The sequence below is a fragment of the Pyrus communis genome, chromosome 14 (assembly GCF_963583255.1).
Source record: "Pyrus communis chromosome 14, drPyrComm1.1, whole genome shotgun sequence".
Taxonomy (NCBI): Eukaryota; Viridiplantae; Streptophyta; class Magnoliopsida; order Rosales; family Rosaceae; genus Pyrus; species Pyrus communis.
In genome coordinates, this window is record NC_084816.1 from 2,778,801 (window position 1) to 2,803,855 (window position 25,055).

General features: G+C 35.2%; 1 protein-coding gene across 1 annotated transcript; it reads right to left on the bottom strand.

Moving 5' to 3' along the window:
• Window positions 1–19,710: 19,710 nt before the first annotated feature.
• Window positions 19,711–23,434, bottom strand: LOC137715165 (uncharacterized protein At4g26450-like). Its single transcript, XM_068454398.1, has 4 exons — window positions 21,366–23,434; window positions 21,001–21,190; window positions 20,686–20,740; window positions 19,711–19,871 (listed from the first exon to the last, which is right to left on the bottom strand). The coding sequence occupies exons 1-4, from the start codon at window positions 23,288–23,290 to the stop codon at window positions 19,816–19,818; spliced, it is 2,226 nt and encodes a 741-aa protein (XP_068310499.1). The 5' UTR covers window positions 23,291–23,434; the 3' UTR covers window positions 19,711–19,815.
• Between the last annotated feature and the right edge of the window lie 1,621 nt (window positions 23,435–25,055).

Consider the following 25,055-nt stretch of genomic DNA (forward strand, 5'->3'; position numbering starts at 1 on the left):
TTTGTTCTGGTTCCATGTTTTCATTTGGCTGCGAAGGGTTTTATGTTGGACTTACGTGAGTGCTAACATTATACATATTTTGACATCTGACTAGTTGATTTGGTATTTTAATTTTATTGTGAATTTAGGTGTTACAGACTTATAGTATGGATTGACGCAGTAGTTATTACATGATGAACTTAGAGGTTAATATTAATAAACAAATACACATAAATAAGTAAAAAAATACACGTGTTATTACATGAATAAATTAATTAGTAACCCCTATGTGTGATGATGGTACCAAAAAAATTCTTTGTTAAATTTATTATCGTGAAAATGACTTTAAATATAGAAAAATTACATATGAAGTATATTTTTAATACTTAATTTTATATTGAGACAATATTTTTTAAATATTTTAAAGAAGAATAAAAATTAATACATATAAAATATGACATTATTATTATTTTTCCTTTAAAATTTAAGTTACAAAAATATTCTTTATCATGGTAAAGTCTTTTCACTATTCCAACTAATGAATATTATAATGGCTAATACATTCAAAGCCTGCTTTTCTAAGAAAACTAGCAAAGAGCACACATTTTGTGTGTGTGAACAATTTCTTTGATAAGTGTAATTTTTTTTAATATTACATAAGTATTGTTTTGTCTTTGTAAATATTGTATATTAAAAGTGAAGGTAAAATTAAAAAAATAAGTATATAAAAAAAATAAAATAGGAAAAATAAGGATATGATTGTTATTTTGTTAAAAGTTATAAAATTACTATTTTACCCTTCCTTTTGCCAATAATGAGCATAAAAAATGATGGCAAAATAAAAAAAAAATAGCAAAAAGTTGACAAGAAAAATTCTCTTACTAATATATAGATAATTGAATCTGCACGTTCTGACATATTTCGTTTAGCCGATCTTGTACGACCGCACTCGGATAATATCTTGTACCCTCACAAATATGAAGCACACATTAAACTATTAATTAATTAAATAAGACTACGCTAACCCTAGTTTAATAACAAAAACAATTAAAATTGTCTCACCTTCTGAAGAGAATTACTACTGCTTAAAATATTTGCAAATGGCAAATGCTTATTTGCAGCCTTAAAACATAAATAAATAAAATAAAAAAGGGATATTTGTAAGGTTATTAAGGCCACGTATGACGTAAATATTATATTTACAGAGTCCCAGTTAGTAATCATAATGTTCTGGACTTTGCCAGTATGTATTTTGTTCATTGTAGGTGACTTTTTCTTGGTTTTCCATGAAACGATCAGTAGGACTTGATGCTATCTTTTCGGAATTTCAAGTCTCTACATTTATAATTGTCTGTATTTTATTAAATTTTCGTCATTATAATGATCAAATGTCTTACCGTATGAACCTCATTTTAACTTATTAATCTCAAATGATGATAATGCTCATCATCCAACAACGATAAATAAGATGGTGAGTAAAAATATACTCTCGAGTATATTTCACCTGAAGTTTTAAATTTTGACAACTCTCCATCTTTGTTGAGGGTGATTCCCTCCACAAAACTGCTTGTTGCTCATTGCCCTCCACCCTTTATATGAAACGGTGGCTATTTGCACGGCTTTGATGAATGGTGATAGATGTCAGTAGAGTCTGGTTGTCGTATTTTTTAGAGGCCTCCTTGTGGCGTTGGTCGGCTGATTTAAAAAGACATTGTAAGGGTTTTTAAGCATCGTTTTGTTTATGTTTAGTTTTGTTGTTAGGCATTAGCCTATCTTCTATACTAAAGAAAAGATGAGGATGCTTTGAAGATTTTCATTAACTGCATTTTGTTTATTCGTTGTCTACTTTCTTGGAGAATTGAAACTTTTGTATTTAGCTTCTACCTTTGAATCTACTAGTTTTAGTGAAATCTGGCAGAAGGCTAACTTTGTCGGCGGCGATCAGTAGTTAATTACGACCACTCTATCTCTTCTTATGTAAATTGGATTTGCACATCTCCTCATGCTGGACATGCATTGTTGTATGATGTTTTTTGCGATGGTGACTATGATGCTTTTAGCACTGGTGACCCTTGTAGCTCTGTTCTACTACGACAACTATCGTTTATATAAATTTGTCACCTTCACATGTATTACACATTCCCAACCCATTAGTTATCATTTTTTTTGTTTTATATAAACACTTATTATTGAGCGTTGAGTATTAGCAGTCATTCATCTACATAGATTACACTGTAAATATTTTGCAAAAATGATCGAGGACGGGTTGAATTGAATATGCAAAAATGGTCGAGGACGGGTTGAACTGATTCTGCAAAAATAGTCGAGGACAATTTGAACTGATTCCGCAAAAAAAATGGTTGAAGACTAATTGAAGTGATTCTGCAAAAATGTCGAAAATTGGTTGAACTGATTCTACAAAATGGTCAAGGACAGGTTGAACTGATTCTGCAAAAATGGTTGATGACGTGTTGAACGGATTCTGCAAAAATGGTCGAGGATAGGTTGAACTGATTTTGCAAAAATGGTCGAGGACGGGTTGAACTGATTCTACAAAATTAGTCAAGAACTGACTCTGCAAAAATGGTCAAAGACAGGTTGAACTAATTCTGCAAAGATGGTCGAATACAGGTTGAACTGATTCTACACAAATGGCTGTTGGAACTGATTCTACACAAAAGGTCGGAAGCGGGTTGAACTGAATCTGCAAAAAATGTCAAAGGTTGGTTAAACTGATTCTACAAAAATTATCGAGGACGGATTGAACCGATTCTGCACAAATGGTCAATGACTGATTGAATTGATTATACAAAAATGGTCGACAACGAGTTGAGCTGATTTTGCAAAAATGACCGAAGATGGTTGAATTGATTCTGCAAAAATGCTCAAAAACGGATTGAATTGATTTTGCAACAATGGTCGCGAATGGGTTGAACTGATTTTAGTAATAAATGATACAAATTGATTCTACATATGGTTTCAAAACTGATTCTGCAGAAATAATCAAGGATGAGTTGAGCTTATGACACATATTAATTTTGTTGGAGTTGTGAGAGTTAGGTTCTATTAACAGCCTTAAAGCCTTAGGGCTATGATTGGCATTTTAAAACATTGTTTCCATGTTTTTGGTTAGGCTTTAGTTGTTTTTATGATTTTTGTCTTTTCTTGACATGTTTAAAAACTAGTGGAGTTCCTTGAAATATGGTAAAAGTTTTGGCGCTATATATAGAGCTCTCTTTAAGTATCCTATATCAATTATAAATAAACTGATTACAAAAATTTGAACAACATGATGCATATGACCCAGCTTTATGAAAAAGAATATAATCTCCCTTTCTATAATGTTGTTTTCCTTCGCTTCAAAATTTCAAGCTTCTTCAATTAATTGGTTTTATATGTAATTGATTTTGAATATCCGCCATGACAAAGGAGTAACAGTTTTCCATAAACATTCATGCACCACTCGAAAGGGTGCAAAAATACGAAAACATGAATTCGGATTTTCTTTGAACCCTTGTGTCTGGAGCCTAAGAGAAAGTCTACCCCTAAAAAAATGCGCCAGCATCCAGCCCATTGAATCCACTCAATGAACAGTAATAGCCTAAATGCATATTCATCCCTAAAAAAAATAGCCTAGACAATTTCATTAAAATATTATTATTTTTTATTATAAAATAATAAAAAAATAATAATTTTATTTTTAATTTATGACTTTATAAAAAAATATTATTTATTTCTGACACTTTATTTATTTATTTTAAAGTTTTTTTTTGCGGAAAAATTTGAACCGTTGATCTGAAAATCGAATGGTCCTCATTGTGCCACGTCAGTAGCCATTAATTTTAAATTTCAAATTTTTCTTACCGTTGGAAATCCTTCCAATGGCCCATAAAACTAGCCGTTAGAAATCCAACGGACAGAGAGGAGCCAAGTGTCCCCACGCCGAAACCCCATATTGCCCCTGCACAGTGGGCCCCCGCCTCTGCGACGCTGTCGGCCACTCGCGACCATGCACCTGGAGCAAAAAATTTAAAACGGCCCGTGACGTCACATAGGTCGGGCCTTGGCTCAGCACATTCTGGGCCGGCCTATAGGACGGCTTGGGTGTCGTCCTATGTGAGTTGGCCTATGTGATCCCAGTGGACTTGCTCTAAGGACCAAGAAATTCAAGTCTTTGGTTTGTGTGAAAGAGAAATTGGAGCCCTTAGTTTGTGAGGCCAGAGAAATGAGTTAATGAAAATTGTTAGATTTAATTTAAGTGGTTTGAATGTCCTTAGACTCCGGATAGTGAAATCCAAAATGAATCTTTGTCCCAAAAACACATAGATGTTTTAGCAAGTGATGTGTCCCTGAGTCATAAAGTATAATTTCTCTGAATTTAAACTATAAAATAAGAAGAGTTGTGGCCTATATTTAACTGACAATGAGAAGGGGTCGGCGGCACAGAGAAAATATATAGAGAGAGATGTGTTTGTAGGGTTGTGTAAATGATGTGTTATTTCCCCGTACACAGTGCCTTTATTTATAGTAATAAGGGAGAAAATGCCTTTATTTATAGTAATAAGGGAGAGAATAAATCATTCTCCTCCAAGGAATAGGAAAAATTAACTAGAATCAAATCTAATCTAGGATTTACACAATCACACTTAAATAAGAAGTTTATAACACTCTTCATTGAGTGTGTAAATACTCAAGCAGATTCGGCATCAAAAGTTTTAGATGTGAATTCTCCAGCATTATCCAATAGAATAAATTTGATCGGATAATCAGGGTGGTGAGCCTTGAGCTTGATAACATGAGCCAACAGTTTGGAGAATGCAGCGTTCCTTGTGGACAACAAGTACACGTGTGACCAACGTGTAGAAGCGGCAACCAAAACCATAAAATATCTAAATGGTCCACATGGAGGATGAATCGATCCACAAATGTCCCCCTGAATCCTTTGTACAAAAAAAAAAAAAAAAAAAAAAAGATTTGAACGAATTTTGTCATAAGAAGACTTGATAATAAGCTTTCCCATAGAGCAAGTTTGACATGTGATTCCTTGAATTGAACCTAAACTTCAGGTTAGTGGATGCTCGTATGATAATTTGAGGATACAATGCATCGCTGTTCGTCCAGGGTGTCCCACACGATCAGGCCAAAGTGTAATTTCGTGCACGGTCCCAGAGGTAGGGCCGGCCACACAGTAGCTTTCTATAGGGCATATGGTTGTAGTATACAAACCACTCGGGATACGCTCCATCTTCTCTAGCATACACTTCTAGTCATATTCGTAGGAAGTTGTGCACATAAATTCAACTCCATTTTCTACATAGGTTTCAGCGTGGTAATTATCTCTAATGTTCTTGAAACTCGGCAACATTCTTCCGGAACACGGAAAATAAAATGCCTCACAATGTTCAAAATTGTACCATTGGACAGCATTATGCGTGCCTTACCGTATCATTCAATCAGGTTGGATGGGCCTGAGAGGGTTGTCAAAGGTGCATTCTTAGGGATGAAGTTAGTGAAATAGATGTGTTTACGCAAAACGGTGTGTGTGGTTGCACTATCTGCCAGACAACTAACTTTCCCACTAGTCATACGTAGAAATAAAAATTAATTTGAATCGGTCACATGCATAAAAGTTCTAAAAACAAATATCCATTCTAAATAATTTAAGTATTCAAGGATGATAATTAATTAAAACTTAATATCCAAAAACAAATCACCAACAAATAATCCAAATAGAAAAGAAAATTGTTCAAAATTAAACAAAAAACAAAGGGGGGGTTCAGCCACTAGGTGGAATTTAGCCCTATTATCTAAATTTCAACTAGAAAATAGTTTATGTCTAAGATTCTAATCTTCCATAGGGGTGGTATCCTCCTGAAAGTCAGAAACCTCCATCTTGGTACTTTCCAATTCATCCACTTGCACAAAGTTTGATTCAAACTTCTTACGACGAGAATGATATTCAACTACAACCGTCTAGGAGTGCTCAGCAAACACGGGGCCAATGGTCCTTTAAATCACAGTGATAGCACATGTCCACATATATGGTTTCAGGTGTTTTACCCTTATTCTTGAAGTTTGAGGCCTTGGGAGCGAGGTTAGGGCGCTTTTGGGCTCAATTTCCTCCCTTAGATGGTCATTGGCTCTATTGACCTTGACTAGGTGGCTTCTGGCCATCTTACGATGCCTATGTTGGCGTTTTGGGCGTTGGTTTATGCTATAATATGCTTCAGGCACATCAGTCGCCCCAGTAAGTCGAGTTTGATGATTTTTCATCAATAGCTAATTCTGCTTTTCAGTGATAAGTAAAACAGAGATCAAATCTGAAAGTTTAGTGAATTTCTAAGCCCTATATTGTTGCTGTAGGACAATATTAGTAGCAGAAAAGGTCGAATAGTTCTTCTCCAGGATATCCTATTCGGTTAAGGTCTTATTACAGAACTTGAGAAGTGATCGGATTCGACAAACTTCAAAATTATATTCATTCACAAACTTAAAGTCTTGGAAGCGCAAATGCTGCCAGTCATGTCTTGCTTCAGGCAAGAAGATGTCCTTTTGGTGATCAAAGCGATCAGCCAAAATGACCCAGAGTGCTTATGGATCTTCCTCAGTAAGGTACTCGGTTTGCAGTGCATCATGAATGTGTTTTCGGATGAAGATCATGGCAGTGGCTTTCTTAGCTTCGCCAACCAAGTTGTCCGTCTCATCTTCAATGGCGGGACGTAAATTCTTTATGGTGATGTCGCATCTTGGACCCTTTTGAGGTAGTTTCTTCCAGAGACCTCTAAAGCCTTGAAGTCGAGTTTGCTCAAATTCAACATGTTCCTATCACAAAATAAATGGACAAGATGTGGTTAGTATAATGGAGAAAAAAATTAATCCATTCATGTAGGAGTAGAACATTTATGTTCTAATAGACATGTGTGGGTTTAAATTTGCATGAAAAAAACTTCGGGTTTTCATGGGTGATGTTTTTAAAGAAAACTTTAGGTTTTTAAACAAGACATGCTTATAGAACTTCATGTTTCAAAATAATTATGAACTTCAGGTTCATATTTTCCTGCAGGCAAACGTAAATATATATATACACACACACACAGAAATATGCAAAAAGAACTTCAGGTCTATAATTATAATTGAAATAATTATTTGGACTTTGGGCCAAATTTAAATTGTGAGTGAAAAAATTATAAAACCCAAAGGGCCTAAAAAAATAGGCGTTTAAACTCAGGGCCCAAATTAATAAGCTAAAGCCCACGTGTGAGTTGAGTAAATTGAGAACCATGAAGTCCAGGCCCAAAAACTGGGTTGGGGTTAGGTAGAAAAACGGGTTGCAAGAAAGCCGAGCCCAAAGTATAGGCCCAGATAGGGCGCTGATCAAGTGCGATGAAGAGCACGGATACCCTAGCGAGGCTGGGATCCAATGTGTCACAGAACATGAAAACCACAACAACCGTGTGAGCTAGGATTTGGTGCATCACAGACACAGATACACTAACAGAGGCTGTGATTGTGTGTGACGCGGTGCATGGGAGAGACGGCAGAAGCCCATAAGAGCTTAACTGGTTCTTAGGCCAAGTTATCACCAAAGCCTAAAGGGCTGGTGACGTGGATCAAGACGATATGCACAAGCAGGCCCAATAAAATGGTGCTGTGCGAGATGGACCAAACGAATTTGAGGCCCGTTAGGGCTTGGGTTTGGATCTTTAGGCCACCCCAGCGACACTGGGTGTAGGGATTCGCCGAAGATGGTCAACAACGCCGCTTCAAGCAGTGTTTCGTGGTCGGTGCAAGCAGTGGTTTATTAGAGAACCAAGATTTGACGATGGAAGTTGAACCTCAACGTGGGGGGTGGTGAGAAACGAAGAGATTCAAGTGAATCCTACGAAAAACTCACGAAATTCTTCTGGAATTTCAAAGATCATTGGTGAAAACGATGAGTTTTGTCCAAATCACACGACTGTCGGTCGTGTTTTTGTCGGAAAAATCAACGATGGGGACTTGGGCTTCAAGCCGAGGGTTTCAGATAGGGACAATGGTGCCTAAAACGCACCATTTAGTTCTAGGCTTGCTGCCTTGTAATTCGTGGCTGGGCTAGGCTCGCCAAGCCTAGGCAGGCTGCTAGCCTAGTGTTGGCAGCTTGCACGGCGGCACGGCATGAAGCCGACGATGTTAGGGTTTTACAAAACCCTTTTTTTTCTTCAGATTAATTCAACATATAATTTAATGCATGAGCAGATATATGATGCAATTCATGGCAATATCAATTCACATAATTAAGCAATTATGGATATAATGCATACACAATTTATATAGAATCTAAAATTTTTTTTAAAAAAAAAATGTAAAGTTGGATCATGCATTATGGTGAATGTTCATGCTATCAGGGCTGCAAAAATATCGAGATAAAAGCTGTTGATTTAAAAGAACCTGATTGCGTGATGATATTAATAAACTGGTTTGATGCAAAAAACTTCCACATCAGATTCCTAAGCGCAGCGGTAGGAGCGTGCTGATAACGTATTGTGGCCTATATTTACTGACAAGGAGAAGGGTCAGCGGCATAGAGAAAATATGAAGAATATGTGTTTGTAGGGTTGTGTAGATGATGTGTTATTCCCCCGACACAGTGCCCTTATTTATAGTAATAAGAGAGAGAAGAAATTTTTCTCTTCCAAAAAATACAAGTCCTAATATGAAATATTAACTAGAATCAAATCAAATCTAGGATTTACACAATCACACTTAAATAAAAAGTTTATAATAAATAAAAAATTTTAACCGCTAAACTTCTGAAATAGAGTTTTTTTTTTTTTTAATTTTATTTTAACTTTCTCTATTCTTATCATCTTATTCTTAGCCAATGTCCTTCTAGCTTCTCAAACCATCTTAATCTCTCTTCTCGACACAGATCCAAAGACCTATTCCCACAATTCCAATGCCTTGATTACTTGAAAGCAATAAATTATTAATCTCAAGTTGCTCATTTAGGAGAAATCATGAGAAATTTTTCCAAGTGACGGGAACACCATGACACGTGGTGTTCCCTCACACATTAGAATTTGACATCTTGAATATTTTTCAATTTTATATTTCAATAAATATAAAAAACTAAATCCTAATGTGTGAGGGAACACCACGTGTCATGGTGTTCCCGTCACTTGGAAAAATTTCTCCTCATTTAGAGAATCTTTAAAGGAGGACTTAAAAAGTCCACTTAAGCAATAACAATAAAAAAGGACATCATTAATGTTTTCTAACTGAAATGTCAATTTTCAAGTGCATGAGATGGAATGGTAGTAAGAGAGTTATTGTCAAATTTGATAGTAGCTTCAAATTTATTTTTAGTGATTAATGAATGTTTTTCATCAATTTTATTATTATTTTTAGTTTTAAAACTACTTATTACAATTATGAAAGGTAAACAATGTAATAAATAATAATTTAAATTTGACATATTGAATAGAGAATAAAATTTAAAAAACTTTAAAGTGTTACATAAACTTTTAAAATATATATATATATATATATATATTTATATTTAAAATTTGACTTTAACTTTAAATTTTAGAGATGATCTTAGATGGCACTATTGGCTTGGCTTGAGTATTTGACATTTTCAACGTTATCTTTTAACTGCTTCAACACCAAGCCCGCGTGGGTTTCGAGGCGTTGCCTTTCCTTTTCTAGAAAATTCATCAATTCAACACACCAGCCAATTAAAATGTCATTGAAATATAAAATTCGTCAATTTAATCTCGGAAATGGCATCTCGCAAATCAATTTAATATTTCGATTATTTTAGAAAATTATTATTAGCACTTTTTTATTTTTTTTTATTGTGTGTTGATATAACACACAAGTGAGTTTCATCTATCTAATCATATAACGTCATGTGAATTAACCATAAAAAATATTGTTTTAAAAAGTACTCGACGTCTTCATCAATTTGATATTTGAAGATGACGATGATTTTTTTTTTTCAAGTTGTTTATTTATTTATTTATTTTTATTAGTTTTACTATTCAAATCTTTTTAAAAACAATAATTTTTATAGTTAATCCACATGACATCATATAATTGGATGTTTACTCATGTGCAACATTAACACGCTAATAGAAAATTTGACAAAAATGCAACAGAATGACCAAATGGATATGCATGATTCAATTTCAAGGACTAAATTGATGAATTTTCTGTTTCATGATCACTTTGATTAGAAAGTATAATTTTAGTGATCAACCGTAATAAAAATCCTAATAATTTTCTCTCTGTTCAATGTAGGAGGGGAGATATTATTGACATAGTATATTTGCAATTTACAAAGACATTTGCTATGCACCTACAATATCACAACAAAACACGCTATTAGAGCATACTGCTACACTAGTGTGAGTTTAATAATTGTGTGAGTCATACTTTAGAACCTACTAGTTTAGGCATTCCACAACCGTTTGAATGAGTCTGAGACCTAGGCAACTTGAATTTGATACTTATAACACTACTGTTACACTAGCATGAGTTCAACAACTGTGAGAATCATACATTTTTACAAAATTAGTTTATAAGTATAACACTAATGAGTTCAATATATTGGTATCACATGCAGTTTTTCTGATCCACTGTAGGAGTGTAATTCCACTATGAGTTCAATATTTTGAGTTTTAAGATTTGATTCTTTGCGTTGGAGGATAAAATATTGGACTCAAAGCTTATATTAGAGTTTTAGCAATTTAGTCAAATATAAGATTTGAGTTCAAATTTCCGATGCATTAGAGATGCTCCTAAAAACTAGTTACAATTAAGTATCAAATTCATTGCGAATATATATATTTGTTATATTGTATATCTTTACTATCTGAATAGAACCAGAAAAGGCCTTTCTCCAACTAAATAGAGAACTATTCTCACTGACTAGATAATCCTTTCTACTTAATTTGCTCACGTGATGAAACTACTGAGAAATATAGGATACATATATGCTTATGTGAATTGAAAATTTGAAAACAGAACAGAATATGTGTAATTAGTTCGTAAATTAATGAGGGAATAAGTTGTGAGAGGTTAAACCACTAGCAAAGGCAACCTTCTTTTACTATTATATAATGTAAGAAGCTCCTTAATTAGTTACTAATATTTTTTACCACTATTAATATAATCATCACCGTATTCTCCCTTCTATTTCTACGTTTATAGTTCAGCTCTTCCTAATAATATGACAAAAAAGAACAATCATGTTACACAATGTGTATATGTGTGGAAGGCACATGGAACATGTGTCCCTCTTCTCTTACTTTTTTGATTTTTTATATATCATATGCATCGACAAGCAAGCTTTTATATTGTGGACAGCAAAGGAACATGCCGCTCTTATTATATACAACAATTGTTTGGATTCCAATTATGTAGATATATGTGATGAGATGAAAATGGGCTAGAAACTTCTATCGACACCGGCTAGAAATTAATAGAAAAGATTAACAAAAAATTTTCTTTGATCTTCTTATTTTTTTATTTTTTTGTCAAACAATAAATTTTGTTAGATTAGATGTTAGATTAACTACCAACGGAATTTTAACCCATGTTGTCAAGTAAGGGTTCAACACTTTTCCACCACTGTGGTAAATGACCATTTGCAACTTTCCTTTGATCATTAGTTAGTATGAAATAAAGATGTTAATTACAGTTGAGCATTTTTAATCAAATCCTTAAATATTAAGGAAAAAGGCATGGAGAGTATTTTTGCAGCCACCAGTCACTTTGTGAGCATTATCCTCCGAGGTTAAGTATCACCGTCGGCGTCGGCGTCGTATGCCTTTCATACATGCTTTGCATTGCTTCACCCTATTTTGTTCTACGTGGGGGTACGTGACCATGGAAATGTGATATTTGAAGAAGCTATGAAGAGTATTGCAGCAAGAGAGCACAATGTGGCTTGTCCTTTGTTACCATCTGAAGCTGAAAAAAAATGTTGGAAATAAGCCCTAAAAATTATTTTATGAATATTTTATATATCAAACTTTATTTAGTTTACTAGTATTACATTAGAAAAAACAGCTTGACAAATAAATTTTTTTTTGAACCACTTCAAGGACTTAATTGAATTAGGTTAATTGTTATTATGGTGTTTGCTTTTACCTTTGTGTTTCGCATGCGGAAAGGAATTCATGAGAAATAATTTTCTATGGTTTTTCCTAGGGTATGGGAAATGCATTTTTCCATTCCCAAGTTTGGTGAAGTTGGGAAATAAAATAGGAAGAGAGAGACCATTTTAGTTTTGTAGTTTAATGATGAAGATAAAGTGGGAAAATAAAATTTTGATATGAAGAGTTATTACGAGTATAATTGAGGTTTTCAATATTAAATAAGGGTATTATTGTCCTAAAATTTTGCAATTAACATTAAATGGTTGCAAAAAGAATGGGAAAAGGAAAATCCGTTGTGTGGACTTTTGCCTTTCCTCTCTAAACGAGGACTTAAAAAGTCCAAATGAGCAGTAAAATTTTGCAATTAGCATGAACTTATCAAACATGGGAAAGGAAGTGTTCCATCCCCAAATCTCTTTTTCTTGCTAACAAAACACTTTTTTTTTCTTTTTTTTTTGTGAAAGAAATTCCATTAAAAATAGTAAAAAAAAAACATTCATATGACATACATATTAAGGTCATCTCCAACCGAAGAAGGGCCAAAGGGCTATGTTTAGCCCTATAGCCCTGCAAAAAATTATATTTTAATGAACAGTGACATGTCATATTTTATATCATCTCCAACCGAGGGGGCCAAAGGGTTATAGGCCAAACATAGCATTTTGACAAAAAAACATCTCCAACTGAGAGTGCCAAAGGGTCATAGGCCAAACAAATTTATTATTTTAATTAAACTAAACTACCATATTAAAATAAGATTTTTGGACATATTGGAAGATTATTAAAAGAAGTGGCCATTTGAAAATTATTGAAAAAAAATTAAAGGAAAGATTATTGGAAGAGAATAAAATGTGAATAATTGAAATAAAATGAGGTAAGATATATGGAATGGTGAAAAGTATGTGAGAAATGGTGTAGAAAAAAAATTGGAATTTAAAAAAAAAAAAAGAAAAAAAGAAAAAAAGTGGGTTGGGCTCATCGGGCTGCCTGGCTGGAAATGGCCAGCTCGCTAGCCTGATTTGGTGGTTTTGGCCCGGTTTGGCCTAACTCTTGGTTGGAGACGATTTTCATGTCATTTCAAGTTATTTTTAACCCTATGGCCATTAGCCAGGTCGGTTGGAGATGATCTAAACATGCCTTTTAGAAGTTAGAACAACTAAAGAGATTACACATGTCAAAAGAACATCACAACCTTACAATTACAAATACATAAATATACAATATGATTCTTCAATCATGGAGAACCCTTAGTCCTACGCCCTAAACCTAGTCACGTGAACTAGAACATTGCGAGCCCAAGAACTATTGTAGAGGCTCCAGGATGAAAAGACTATACCAATTTCTAATGATTTTGCAATCATTGGAAAAGAAGCTTCGCTATGAGTCTCCCTCCAACAAACGTTGAGTTTTCTTCAGTTAGTCCTTTGCTAAGTGCAAAAACTACAAAGTGAAAACTAAAGGACAATTTTGAAAACTCAAGAAAGAAAGTCGTTTTTCAGTTTTCATTTTTTTTTAAATTACCAATAAGATTAGGTAGGGTTGGAGGCATTTGCATCCAACTAATAAATCATGCATGTCCGTGATCTATCAACTACAAATAACAATTAATGTCTGAATTAGACTCTTTTAATATTTGTATGTGGTCTAATATTTTAGTGGATAGGATATTAGTTGTTTCCATTCATTTCATGTATCTCGAGTTCAAAACTCTCTCATTTACATTATTGTAATAGTTTTGAACCCTCCCTCTCTCTTTAATAATAATAAATTTTGGGAATTGTTATTAACATTTCAAAAATCTCATTTGGCACTCCAAACTTTCTATAATTAGAAAGAAAAATACACTTGTGAGGAGTGTATAATAAGATTTTTAGAGTGCTAATAACAGTTCCTTAAATTTTTAAAAAGACTCTTTTAATATTCACTAAGAAGAAATATTAAAATTAGATACTATCAAACAATGTGTAAAAAAAAAAAAGTTGGCACTATACACAATCATTTTTACCTTCTACACACCATTTTTAATTTCTGTCATTTAGTTATCTTCAATTTATTTAATTCAACGACCGAAAATTAAGAAGGGTGTACATATAGAAGATAAAAATGATTGTGTGGATTGCATTGCTAAAAAAAAACACAAGAACACTTCATATGAACAAACACAGCAAAAACTTATAAAAACTCTATTTACTTGACCCTCAACTCGTCTTTGTATTCCAATAATTAATCTGGGGGTGTACTATCCACACACTCCTGTTTACTTCTCACGCACGTTTATTAATTTATATCATTTGATCTTCTTTAATTCACCCGATTTAATGACCGAAAATTAAAAAGATGTGTGAGAAGTAAAAATGAGTGTGTGGATGTCAGACCTCTTAATCTCTGAAACCACCAGACCCACCCCAACCCCAACCCCCACCCCCCTCTCTCTCCCCGAGATTAATTAAATACCATCCATTTGCATCAAATTAGGTGGAAGAGCAATTGCAACTAGCTAGGACCAAATTAAAGATCAACTCATTTAATTATACTTTGTTTAGATACTTGTTCTTTTCACAACTTGGCCTTATTTCGGTGACTTCACCCAGACGTTGTGAAATAGAGTAATCTTGTTGGCTTGAAAACAGAATTGGAAACTATCTATATATGTAGCTAAAGCTATGTAGCTCATCCTATCCGATTGCTCGAAGGCTTTTTCCTCAACAGGGAAAGCAATTACTAGAAAAAGGAATAGAATATATCAATAGTGATCTTTATTTAAGGCTAATGTAAGTGGTAAGCTTTTTTTAATAGATCAAGGCGGTGAGTCATTGATCATAAAGCCTAGCTGAGTGGTTTTGAAGGCTGAGCCAAATATTAGGTCAGATGGTTACTAAGTTTTGTATTGATTTAAGGGGTTTGCTTTTAGTTTCAATTCAAAAGAAAAAGTTCTTATCCATACCTTTTTTTTTTACGCATCAAGCAGGGGCAGAAATATCGGAAAAAAAACTTACATTCACTCGTTGTGTGCGGCATGTACGCTAAATACAACATTATATAAGTTAGACTTGACTTAATTGTGTGACACAAGTTACTAACAATCCATGCATGCAAGTTTTTCTCTTCATTTTCACAATTACCTTCTTCTTACTCCTTTAAAATAGATGGTTAATCAAAATTAGTTGAATCTAGCTTCTTATGTATTACTCCCTATATTCAAACACAAAGCAGCAAAATGAGGATGGAGGAAGATGAGAGTAGGTGGCTTTGTGATGGAGGAAGTCGAGTTGCAGCAGGGACGCATGTAGGTCAAGGAAGTTCAGCCGAAAGGAGAGAGAATGCAAATGTGAAAGCTAGTTTTCATACATGACAAAACCCTAAAAACGATTACACTCCAATCTAGGTTGAAAGTGAATGAAACATTTTCTCTATATATGTTGTCCTATATAATTCAAGCCATTGTTACATCTTATCAGCTTTGTACCTAAAAAACTTTGTACAATTGTTACATATACACTTATAGCTAAGCTATAGGTTGGCACTTGTCGACATTAACCGATTTAGTTTCTAATTTTCTTTACCAAGCACTCGCAGTCACAATTAGGTCAGCCAGCAGGCCCCATAATCCATTTCGGTGATGTCGGCAAAGTAATCCTCCCGCAAGAATGTAAGATGTAAAAGTTTTAGAAGAAAATAAATTGCCAAGAATTAATTTTAACGCATTATTTTTTCACATGCACACGCTTCATAATAATTTTTAACCGTTTAAATCAAATGGTGAGTATAAAAAATCAATGAATAAAAATAAATAAAATGTGTAGAAATCATTTCCGATCAATTAAGGGCAATTTTATTTCAATATTTCAAACCCTCCCACATGCCACGGTTGTTTATAAGCTGTATCACTGCATGGAAATCATGATCGAAAGGAATAAGACACCTGTTTAATATGATTTTAGGCCTGCCCAATTAAACGTTTCTGATTAATTTATAGCGAACTTTAACGAAAAGTTTCCAGTATTGTTTACTTTAATGAAAAATTAAAATTTTACACTAAAAAATTCAAATTTTTATACTAAAAAATCAATCATGGTACTATTTATTTTACCCTTTATTTTATCTTTATCGTTAAAACTTAAAATTTTCAAACTTTTTTTATTAATTTTTCTTAATTTACACCGTGACTGGTAAGTTATTTGAAAGAAGAGACAAACAATATTTACTGTTTTACGGTAAAACAAGAACAACAAATGACCAAGTAAAATCACGCAATCAAAAAGAAACCGCGAAAGCGATGGAACGGTTTAGTTGTCTGGTGTTAATTCCAATCCAGTGGGTCCCACAGCAACGTAACACATACCGAAGAGATCTAATTATATTTTTTTAATAATTTTTTTAACGTTATAAAATAGGGCCACGTGTACTTTTGTTTAACGCTGTCTCTCTGTCGGACGACTCTTGCAACCCTCTCTCACACGATCCAGCGTAACCCCCAACGACGTCGTATCTCCTCTGCTTCTTCTATTCCTTTTGCTTTGAAAGTAAAATGCTATTGCCATGATATGGTCCAGTCCATATGGACCGGCTTTAATATCTAGAACCAAAGTCAGCAAACTGATAATTAATAAATAAATAATTGAGCAAAGAGAAAGACAAATTATTCTAAATTATGTAATTTATCGGGTGGGTGTTTGAACTAGAGTATAAGATACGTTTGTTGTATCAGATAAATTCGGACTGGACTAGCTTCAAAAGTTAAGTTGAACTGACTTAAAATAGACTAACATGGACTTATTTAGTGAAGCGTTTGATGCGTTTGAGATATGATATAGGTTATGTAATTGATTAACAATCAACTAACCTTGCTAAGTCACATTGATTATAAGACCATCTCCTTGTCAAATGCAAAAGGTCAAATCGGATTAATGATCTTCGTGTCTTTGTCTATGTAATTGAATCTCCTCTCAGATCTCTATCCAGGCTTTCACACATTTATTATCTTTGTTAGCCTTCTCACATATTTGGAGGCTAGGCATCAATTTTACATAAGAATTGAAAGTTGGGCAGAACTACATGACTATCTTTTGAATACCCTATCAATACGGGAACTATTAATCCGATTTGAAAATGCCAAATAAGCATTTGGAGGCTGGACGTCAATTTCACGTAAGAAATGAAGCGTCGGTGGAGAAAGTTTTGTTGTTTCTTTTTACCATTGCATGTCTCCAACACTACTTTGAATCAAACGAGAGATTCAAACTAAAATACAAAATAACGAACATAAAGTCTTTTCGACAAATTTTCGTTTATCGAACGTTAAATAATAATAATAATAATGTCATTATCAGAAGGGGTGTTTTTACGTAATCATGCAAATTTTTCTCCTCTTCATGACAAGAAACAGTTGAAATCACGCCTGGCATTGCATAGTTTGACAAGGACATGCAACATTATGCCCTCTTATGATTTTATCCATCTCCAACACCACAAAATATTAACCCTATCTTTTCTCCCCCTCTCTTAATAATTCGGATAATTCTAAATTGAATTATGAGAGAGTGCCAACAAATTTACAACATCTAAAATGTCACCACATACCAATATTCCTACTCTGGTTTTTAGTTCATGTCGAGGATGTATGAATCGAGACACGCAGTTTCAACAGGTCTTTCTACTAGATACTATTGGGAGAGGTCTAGGTTGACCGATGTGAGCTCGAAGTTTTCTTTGTATCTTTCAGAATTTCTTTGTAGTGGCTTCGCTTTATGCCTAATTTCATAGGGTACATGTGACATCCCACATCGCCTAGAGGAGTGATCCTTATACGTATATTCTCATCCCTACCTAGCACGAGGCATTTTGGGAGCTCATTGGCTTCGAGTTTCGTAGGAACTCCGAAGTTAGGCGAGAAAGGGGCTAGAGCAATCCCATGATGTGGGTGGGGAGTGATCCTTATATGTATATTCCCATCTTTAACTAGCTCGATGCCTTTTGGGAGCTCATTGGCTTCGGGTTCCATAGGAACTCTGAAGTTAAGCGAGAAGGGGGCTAGAACAATCCCATGATGGGTGACCCACTGGGAAGTTGCTCGTGAGTTCTCAAAAACAAAACCATGAGGGAATGGTAAGCCCAAAGCGGACAATATCGTGCTACGGTGGTGAAGCAGGTCCGTGAAGTGATCCGCCCCACACGGGATGTGACAGTACCTCAAAACAGCTCTATTTCATTATATTCTTTTTTTTACATCCCCATGTCACCAGCATGTCCAAAAACCGGATTAACTATATTATGTGACTATTTTGACCTAAAATTTATAAACTCAATGATATAACAAACCTACTAATATCTAGGTTCATGTACAATTTTTATTTGTGCTTTTTTACTAAAAAGGCACAAAATGGTGCAGTCACATATAAGCGATAAGTTCACTATATAGTCGTTTACACTGGTGAACAGTCGTTCAACAAATTTGTCGAGAAGGTTAGTATAAAGCAAAATCCTTCAACGGTTGGGTAAAAGTAGGTCATGTTTAAAATATACAAGGTTAGTAAAAGTGGCTAATATTTTTAGGATAACGTTCGAAATTAGATGCAAACAACTTACGACTGAAGGTTTAATATTGTTGTTAAAATATAAAGGGATGTTGAAAATTTAATTTGGAATGGAACACAATATGAAACTAAAGATGAAAAGTTCTTTTACATGTAAAAACGGTTAACTACGTTGTTCTCACTTTCATATTTTCAAATTTTGTTTCACACATTCATATTCATTTCTCTCCTCTCTTTCAAATTATAGCTTGTTGGAACCAAGTATTATACATCAACTACGATGATCAAAGGATATGGAGGGTGCATACTTGGAGAGATTTTTTAATGTGCCGAGAACATAGAACGGTACACCATATGTTATTATACCAAAAAAAAAATTTCAAGTGTCCCTCTACTTGCATAATGTTACATAACATGCGTGCACGTGGCCTAACACAAAAATTTCTCGCGTTTTTTGCTACCCCACATTCTCTTGAGTTCTAATCTTCTGCATTCAAAACCTTTTGCGGTCTCTACTACAGATCTACTTGAGTGATATACGTCTCCTATCGAATTCTAGTTATTTTATTTTTATTTTTCAGATGCAAGTGACAAGCTATAAAAAATAAAATAGAATTAATTAGTATGACAAAGTGACAAACCATAAAACGAAACATTGTCAATTTTTTGTCCAGTTGCAAGTAAGTTTTTGAATATTCAATAGAGTTGATTATTACTGCGTATTAATACCTAATACATAACTTGTTAGAGTCGATAGATGTTTAGTCAGCAAGAAAATTGGCGGATAATTCTTCTACCATTTTTGACAATCAACACTATAAACATTTTCCATGTAAGAACAAGGTGCAACATCCATCTGTTACGTCAATGGGGAATAACAAATGGGGTCTTCAACCATTACCGCCAAATGCGAATCAACACGGTTAAAATGTTTCATGTTAAAAGCGAGGTGTAACAGAAAATCAAAAGCATTCAACGTCCTTGAACTTCCTACCAGAGGAAGAGATTTACTTGCACCCTTAACAAACTAAAAAAAAAAAATGTAAAAAGCAATCAAAGCAAAGATTGTCACTTATATAGAGCTAATTGTGGGACAAAAGAACCCCAAATGATCTAAGCATACCGAATTATACATCCGAGCAATATTACGAATGGCTGGATCAAAAGGGCTTCTCATACTCCTGCGGGGTTGGCTGCTCCCAGGGTCTCAAAAAGGCTGCATAGGTAATTTAAGAAGTATTAGATACGAAAATTAAACGAATGGAGAAGTATTTTTAAAAGAGGAACAAAGTTTTGACCTATAAAATAAGAAACTGCAGGCGCGTTGTTGTCACAAGAGTCATCACAATACAACTAAAGGTAAATGCATAACAAAACACAAATGAAATAAGCTGCACTTCCTAGATTTCGGAGGAAACAGAAAACCCACAAGTTAGTATTTGTTCCAGTCCTAGTTGCAAAATATGCTGATCAACCCAAGACTTTAACATCATAACCCTTCACGTCGTGATTCCCAAACCATATAATGATTCTTAGGTCTCTAAATTTTTTACAGTAAATTAATGGACATGTGTTTTCTTAACTTAGTTATCGGTATTACTTTTAAATTTCAAACGGCTTTTTAAAGGGAACTCAAATAACTTTTTCAAGGTTTATATGTCACACCTGCACCGCCCACCCCTATCTCATATTCAAGTGTAAATGCAACACATTCAAACAGATAAGCAGTTAAAAGGAAAGGAAAAATCTCCCTCAAGACTTTCAACCACCATCACCGTAGTGAAACAGTTTTAAAACCTGAGAAAGAAAACCACTTATTCCACTCATTGTAAGATTCTGCAGACAAATGCTGTCAGAATTGATTAAATATCGGGACATTTGTGTACCAAGTTGTCGGTAGGTGGTACAAGGCATGTAACCTTATACATGTTCTACCACACACACACAATATCCAACACCATCCTAGCAGAACTTGACAGGTATTTGAGATTCATTAGAAAATAAATCAGTGAATTAAAAAGGTGGCATACTTAATGGTATTTCTCCCAGTGCCATGTATATCGAATCATCGTCAGCAAGAGCTTCCTGAAACAATCAGTTAAAAAAAAACAGAAATATCAGCTGTGTACTGTATGTTAAATTACATAGCAGTGCATTACCATTAAGCAGCCAAGGACAAAGACCACATGGGAACAATTATGCAATACAAGCATGTGTGCAGTTGTATAAGTTCAAGTAATCCATGCATATGCTTTTGAGACCAAATAACCGCCAGGACAATGGATTCATGCATAAGTTTTGTATCTGCTGAACTAACAACTTTATCGAGCAACAAATGTCAGTACCTCTCCGTTATGAAGGACAATTTCGTTATGCAATGGATTAAGATCCCCTGGTGCCGTTGAACAACTTGGGAAATCAGTTCCCAGCAACTCCGAAATCATAAGCCCATAACCATCTTGAACATCGGGGATATCATTAGGATTCTGCGCATGGTTGGAAAAGCCCTCCAGAGGAGTAAATTCAGTCTCTGTCCTGTATATTTGAACAACATGAAATCAGAAACATAAATACATGTCAAAGAAATTCAGAAAGATATATAAAAGTACAAACTACTATCAGCTTTACTTGACACACTCAGAAAGAACTTAAATTAAAGGGAGAACTTAATCAATGCTCATGCAGCGGAATGCAACTAGGAAAAACTTACTTTCTTTCGGCATTGTTGAAGGTCTCTTCTTGGATGGAGTCACTTTCTAAATCTATGATTTCAATCTCTTTAACATCGGTAGTGCATCTACTGTTTTCACCAGACACGTTGGAGTTACTCATTGACAAATCAATATCAACAGGTTCAGCTTCTTTCTTTATTCCAGAAACAGCTGGATAATCTATTGCATGATCACTGTCACGATTCTCATGTGCATCCATGAGATTAAGGTCGCAAATCTTGAATGAATTTGGAAAAAGCTGCTTTTCTTGCACATAATCAATACAGGCTTCACGTCTATCTTTTTGGCAATGGGAATCATTCATTACCGAGCTTTCATGACCAAAAGCTATAATTACCTGTTCACCAGGAGAACCGTTTTCTTCCTGCGAACTTTCTTTCTTTTCACTCAAGTTAGAAAGTTGGAAACACTCATCTGTGTCCGCAACCATGTAAGGAAGCCATTTTCTCGGTTTTTTTGCTCCCTCCAGCTTATCATGTTCTTCTAAAGGCCTTTTGTCACCTCTTTCCTTAGCTACAAAGCTGGAACTCCCAAACCCTACTGGTCCCTGACTTGATTCTTGCTCATTTTCATGAACAAAAGCTCTACCTGGCAAAGACTGGGATCTTCCATATTTATTTTGCTCCATACCATATGCAGGATCTAATTCTACCAAAATTTCAGCAGGCTGACTGGACTGAGGTTTACAAGTTTCAGGGTTGAGACCATTATCCTGAGGAGTTTTGTGTGATAGAGTGGCACCTGCAGAAACATCAAGGGAACAACTTTCAACTAAAACTTGAGAATCTGCCGGTTGGACAGCATTGTCAGAGGTGCTCCCCTCCTGGATATTTGCAACTGGATCAACCTTTGGACCCCTAGAAGTCAACGACGAGCGTATTCTGGTGGGCACCTTGGCAAATTTGCAGAGTGTCAGCAAATTAGTATCATTCTTTCCTGAAGAATCACCCTCACCCTCAGCCTCCAAAACGCTAAGCTGAATTGGTAAGTTCTCCGATACATTATTTTTCTCGGTTTCATCATTGGTGGTTTGATCCTTAATCTCTATATCAGATACCTTGGTGGTTTCCTGACCAACTTCATCTGTTTCAGTTGGACCATCTATCCAAGCTCCAGAACTTGGCTTTGAACTCATATCCTCATCAGGGTTTTGACCTTTGTCCAAGTTAGATTCTGAATCCACTGCATCCTCGCTCTTCGGTCCCAACTCGCTTGGACTAGAATTCTGTTGCAATCCATTATTACCAACATCTTTACTGACCTTCTGCTCCTCATGCTGTCCAGATACCGAACCTTCATCACCCTCCATATAAAAGGAAGCCATACTGTGCCTATCAGTGAAGGAGCCACTCCTGCCAGACTCTCGACCCCAATCAGAGCCATAACCGCCCCTATTCGATCCAGTTGCATTTCTCCTCCTTCCCTTGAACTGATTCCTTGCATTGCTGCTGAATTCATCAACACCAAACCTTCCCCTTCTTGACCCTCCATCCGAAACCGAATTCCCCAACCGGGCAAGAGCCGAAGTCCGGCCTTCTTCAGCAATTTGCAACTGATCAGCCTCCTGAAACTCCCCCACTTGCTTCTTGGAGTTCTGCCATTTAGCAGACAGCACATTCGGAGGCAGCAGTCCCTGAGCTACCAAATACTCCGCCGCGAGGCGCCCCGCCTCCATAAAGATGTCGCCTTTGCGAGGTGGAGGAGGTGGTGGTGGTGGAGGAGCTGGTGGGGGTTGAAAAGACTTCGGGCGGCCAAAACCCCGATTGAAGTTGCGGTGTTCCGAGTTGTAAAAGCCATGCCCCCTCATAGAACCCTCTGGGGAGATTCGAGAGTTGGGAACCATGCCCATCCCCATGGAATTGGACCTGTACCCGTTTCCAGGATTCCGATTCCGGGCATGCATATTTTTATTGTGTTTAGACAAATCAAATACAAGTTACTTCTACAAATTAACCTACAGATATTCAGTGCATCGCTGAATTGGAGTTCTTGGAAGTTCCAGTACCTTGCAAATTCACAGAATTGAGCTCAAATGGCGGTTACCCACCAACCACCAACTGTTCATACAAATCGAAACACCCAAAAATCACCTCCCTTTGTTCTGATCCTCCCAAATTTCTCACACCCCAAGATTCAGAGATTCAAAATTTACAACAAAAAAAAAAAAAAACAGATTCGGTCTTTTGGGGAAGAACAGCTGAAATTCTGACCTTTACTTTCTGGAATTTGCGAATTTCGAATTCGATTCATTCCAACCCAGCTCCCAATTTGTGTAATCGGATTTTCAATTTTATTTGAGAACCCTAGCTCCTTCCAATTTTCCTCCCCCTTCTACCAAGAAATGGTGGCCGAGCTTGTTTTTCAGTCAATTTTTTGTGATCAGCAGCTCTGTAATTTTTTTTTTTTTGAAACTCAGAAGATTTGATTTTTTTGGTATTTACTTTTTGGGAAGAAGAGGAATAAATAAAGGCATGAAAATGAAATTATACAAAATCAGTAATGGCGTATACGTCACCTCCGCACTACATTCATTTTAAGTAATTTTCAACTCGGAATTTTATAAAATCTTGAGTTTGGTAAAACAAAAATGGCAAAACTACCACTCATAGAGTTAGGATCATCTTAGGGCGATCATTTTGTGAAGAATGTGAACCATCGTAGTAATTAGGCCTAATTGAATTATTAGTTCTGTGATGATAGAGTTGTTAGAAGATAATCTTTATGATAAAAAAAATTATTAGGATTTAAGTTTTCTAGTGAAGTCTATTTAGGGGTGGTTCGGTATGGGATCCCATACCGAAACCCTTGTCCCGATTCCCAAACCGAAATTTTTGGGAATCCCAAATTCAATACCAATCACAAACCAAATTTTCGGGAATCCCAATTTTCGGGAATCCCGAAATAATTTCGGGATTTCGGGACAAATCGGGAATCCCGAAATGTTTTTGAGCTTTTGGACTAAAATTTGACATATTATGTTTTTGGGCTAAAATTTGACATATTATGCATAATGATCTTTGCTCCTTTGTTTCCTTGATTTGCCTAGGTATGCAGGAAACTAATATCCAAAGATTAATCACACTAGTGGCTAGGTATGTAGGAAACTAATATCCAAAGATTAATCACATTAGTTGAGACAACTGGAATATAGAAACAAACAAATTGAACAAACAAACATTAGTTATTTAGTTGAGACAAAGATTAATCACACTAGTGACTACCAATACCATTAATGTAACCCTATTGGTAAGCCAGTACAATATGGCATTGTTCTGCTACAAATCTAGGCGAGTTAGATTTTGTTCCAACCATTTCACATTGGTAAGGCAGTACACTATGTAACCCTAGTGGATCTTGTTGCGGATTTAGAAATTATATAATACAATTACAATTAATTCACAACAATTTTGCTGAAGGATTCATTTCCCTGATTTTGGGATGAACATCCACATGAGAAGCATAATCTCCAGTTGTCAAATTGGTATGTTAATTAGGAAACAAATTCACATACATAACAGATAACATAACACACAAAAAAACATTTATGAAAATCTCAATTTACATGATATTGAGTAACTTTCATCCAGCAATTTGGTTTACTTATCTAGGAAAATGCTAAATAAAACACAAGTTTTATAAGCAAAAGTAGTTGAATTGGCATGCTGCAT

Excerpts from the sequence above, each read along its gene's own strand:
- LOC137715165 (XM_068454398.1), bottom strand. The coding sequence starts at position 23,290 with ATGCATGCCCGGAATCGGAATCCTGGAAACGGGTACAGGTCCAATTCC. Across the intron at positions 20,741-21,000 it reads TTGTCCTTCATAACGGAGAG|GAAGCTCTTGCTGACGATGA; the intron begins GTACTGACATTT and ends TGATTGTTTCAG. Across the intron at positions 19,872-20,685 it reads ACTGGGAGAAATACCATTAA|CCTTTTTGAGACCCTGGGAG; the intron begins GTATGCCACCTT and ends TTACCTATGCAG.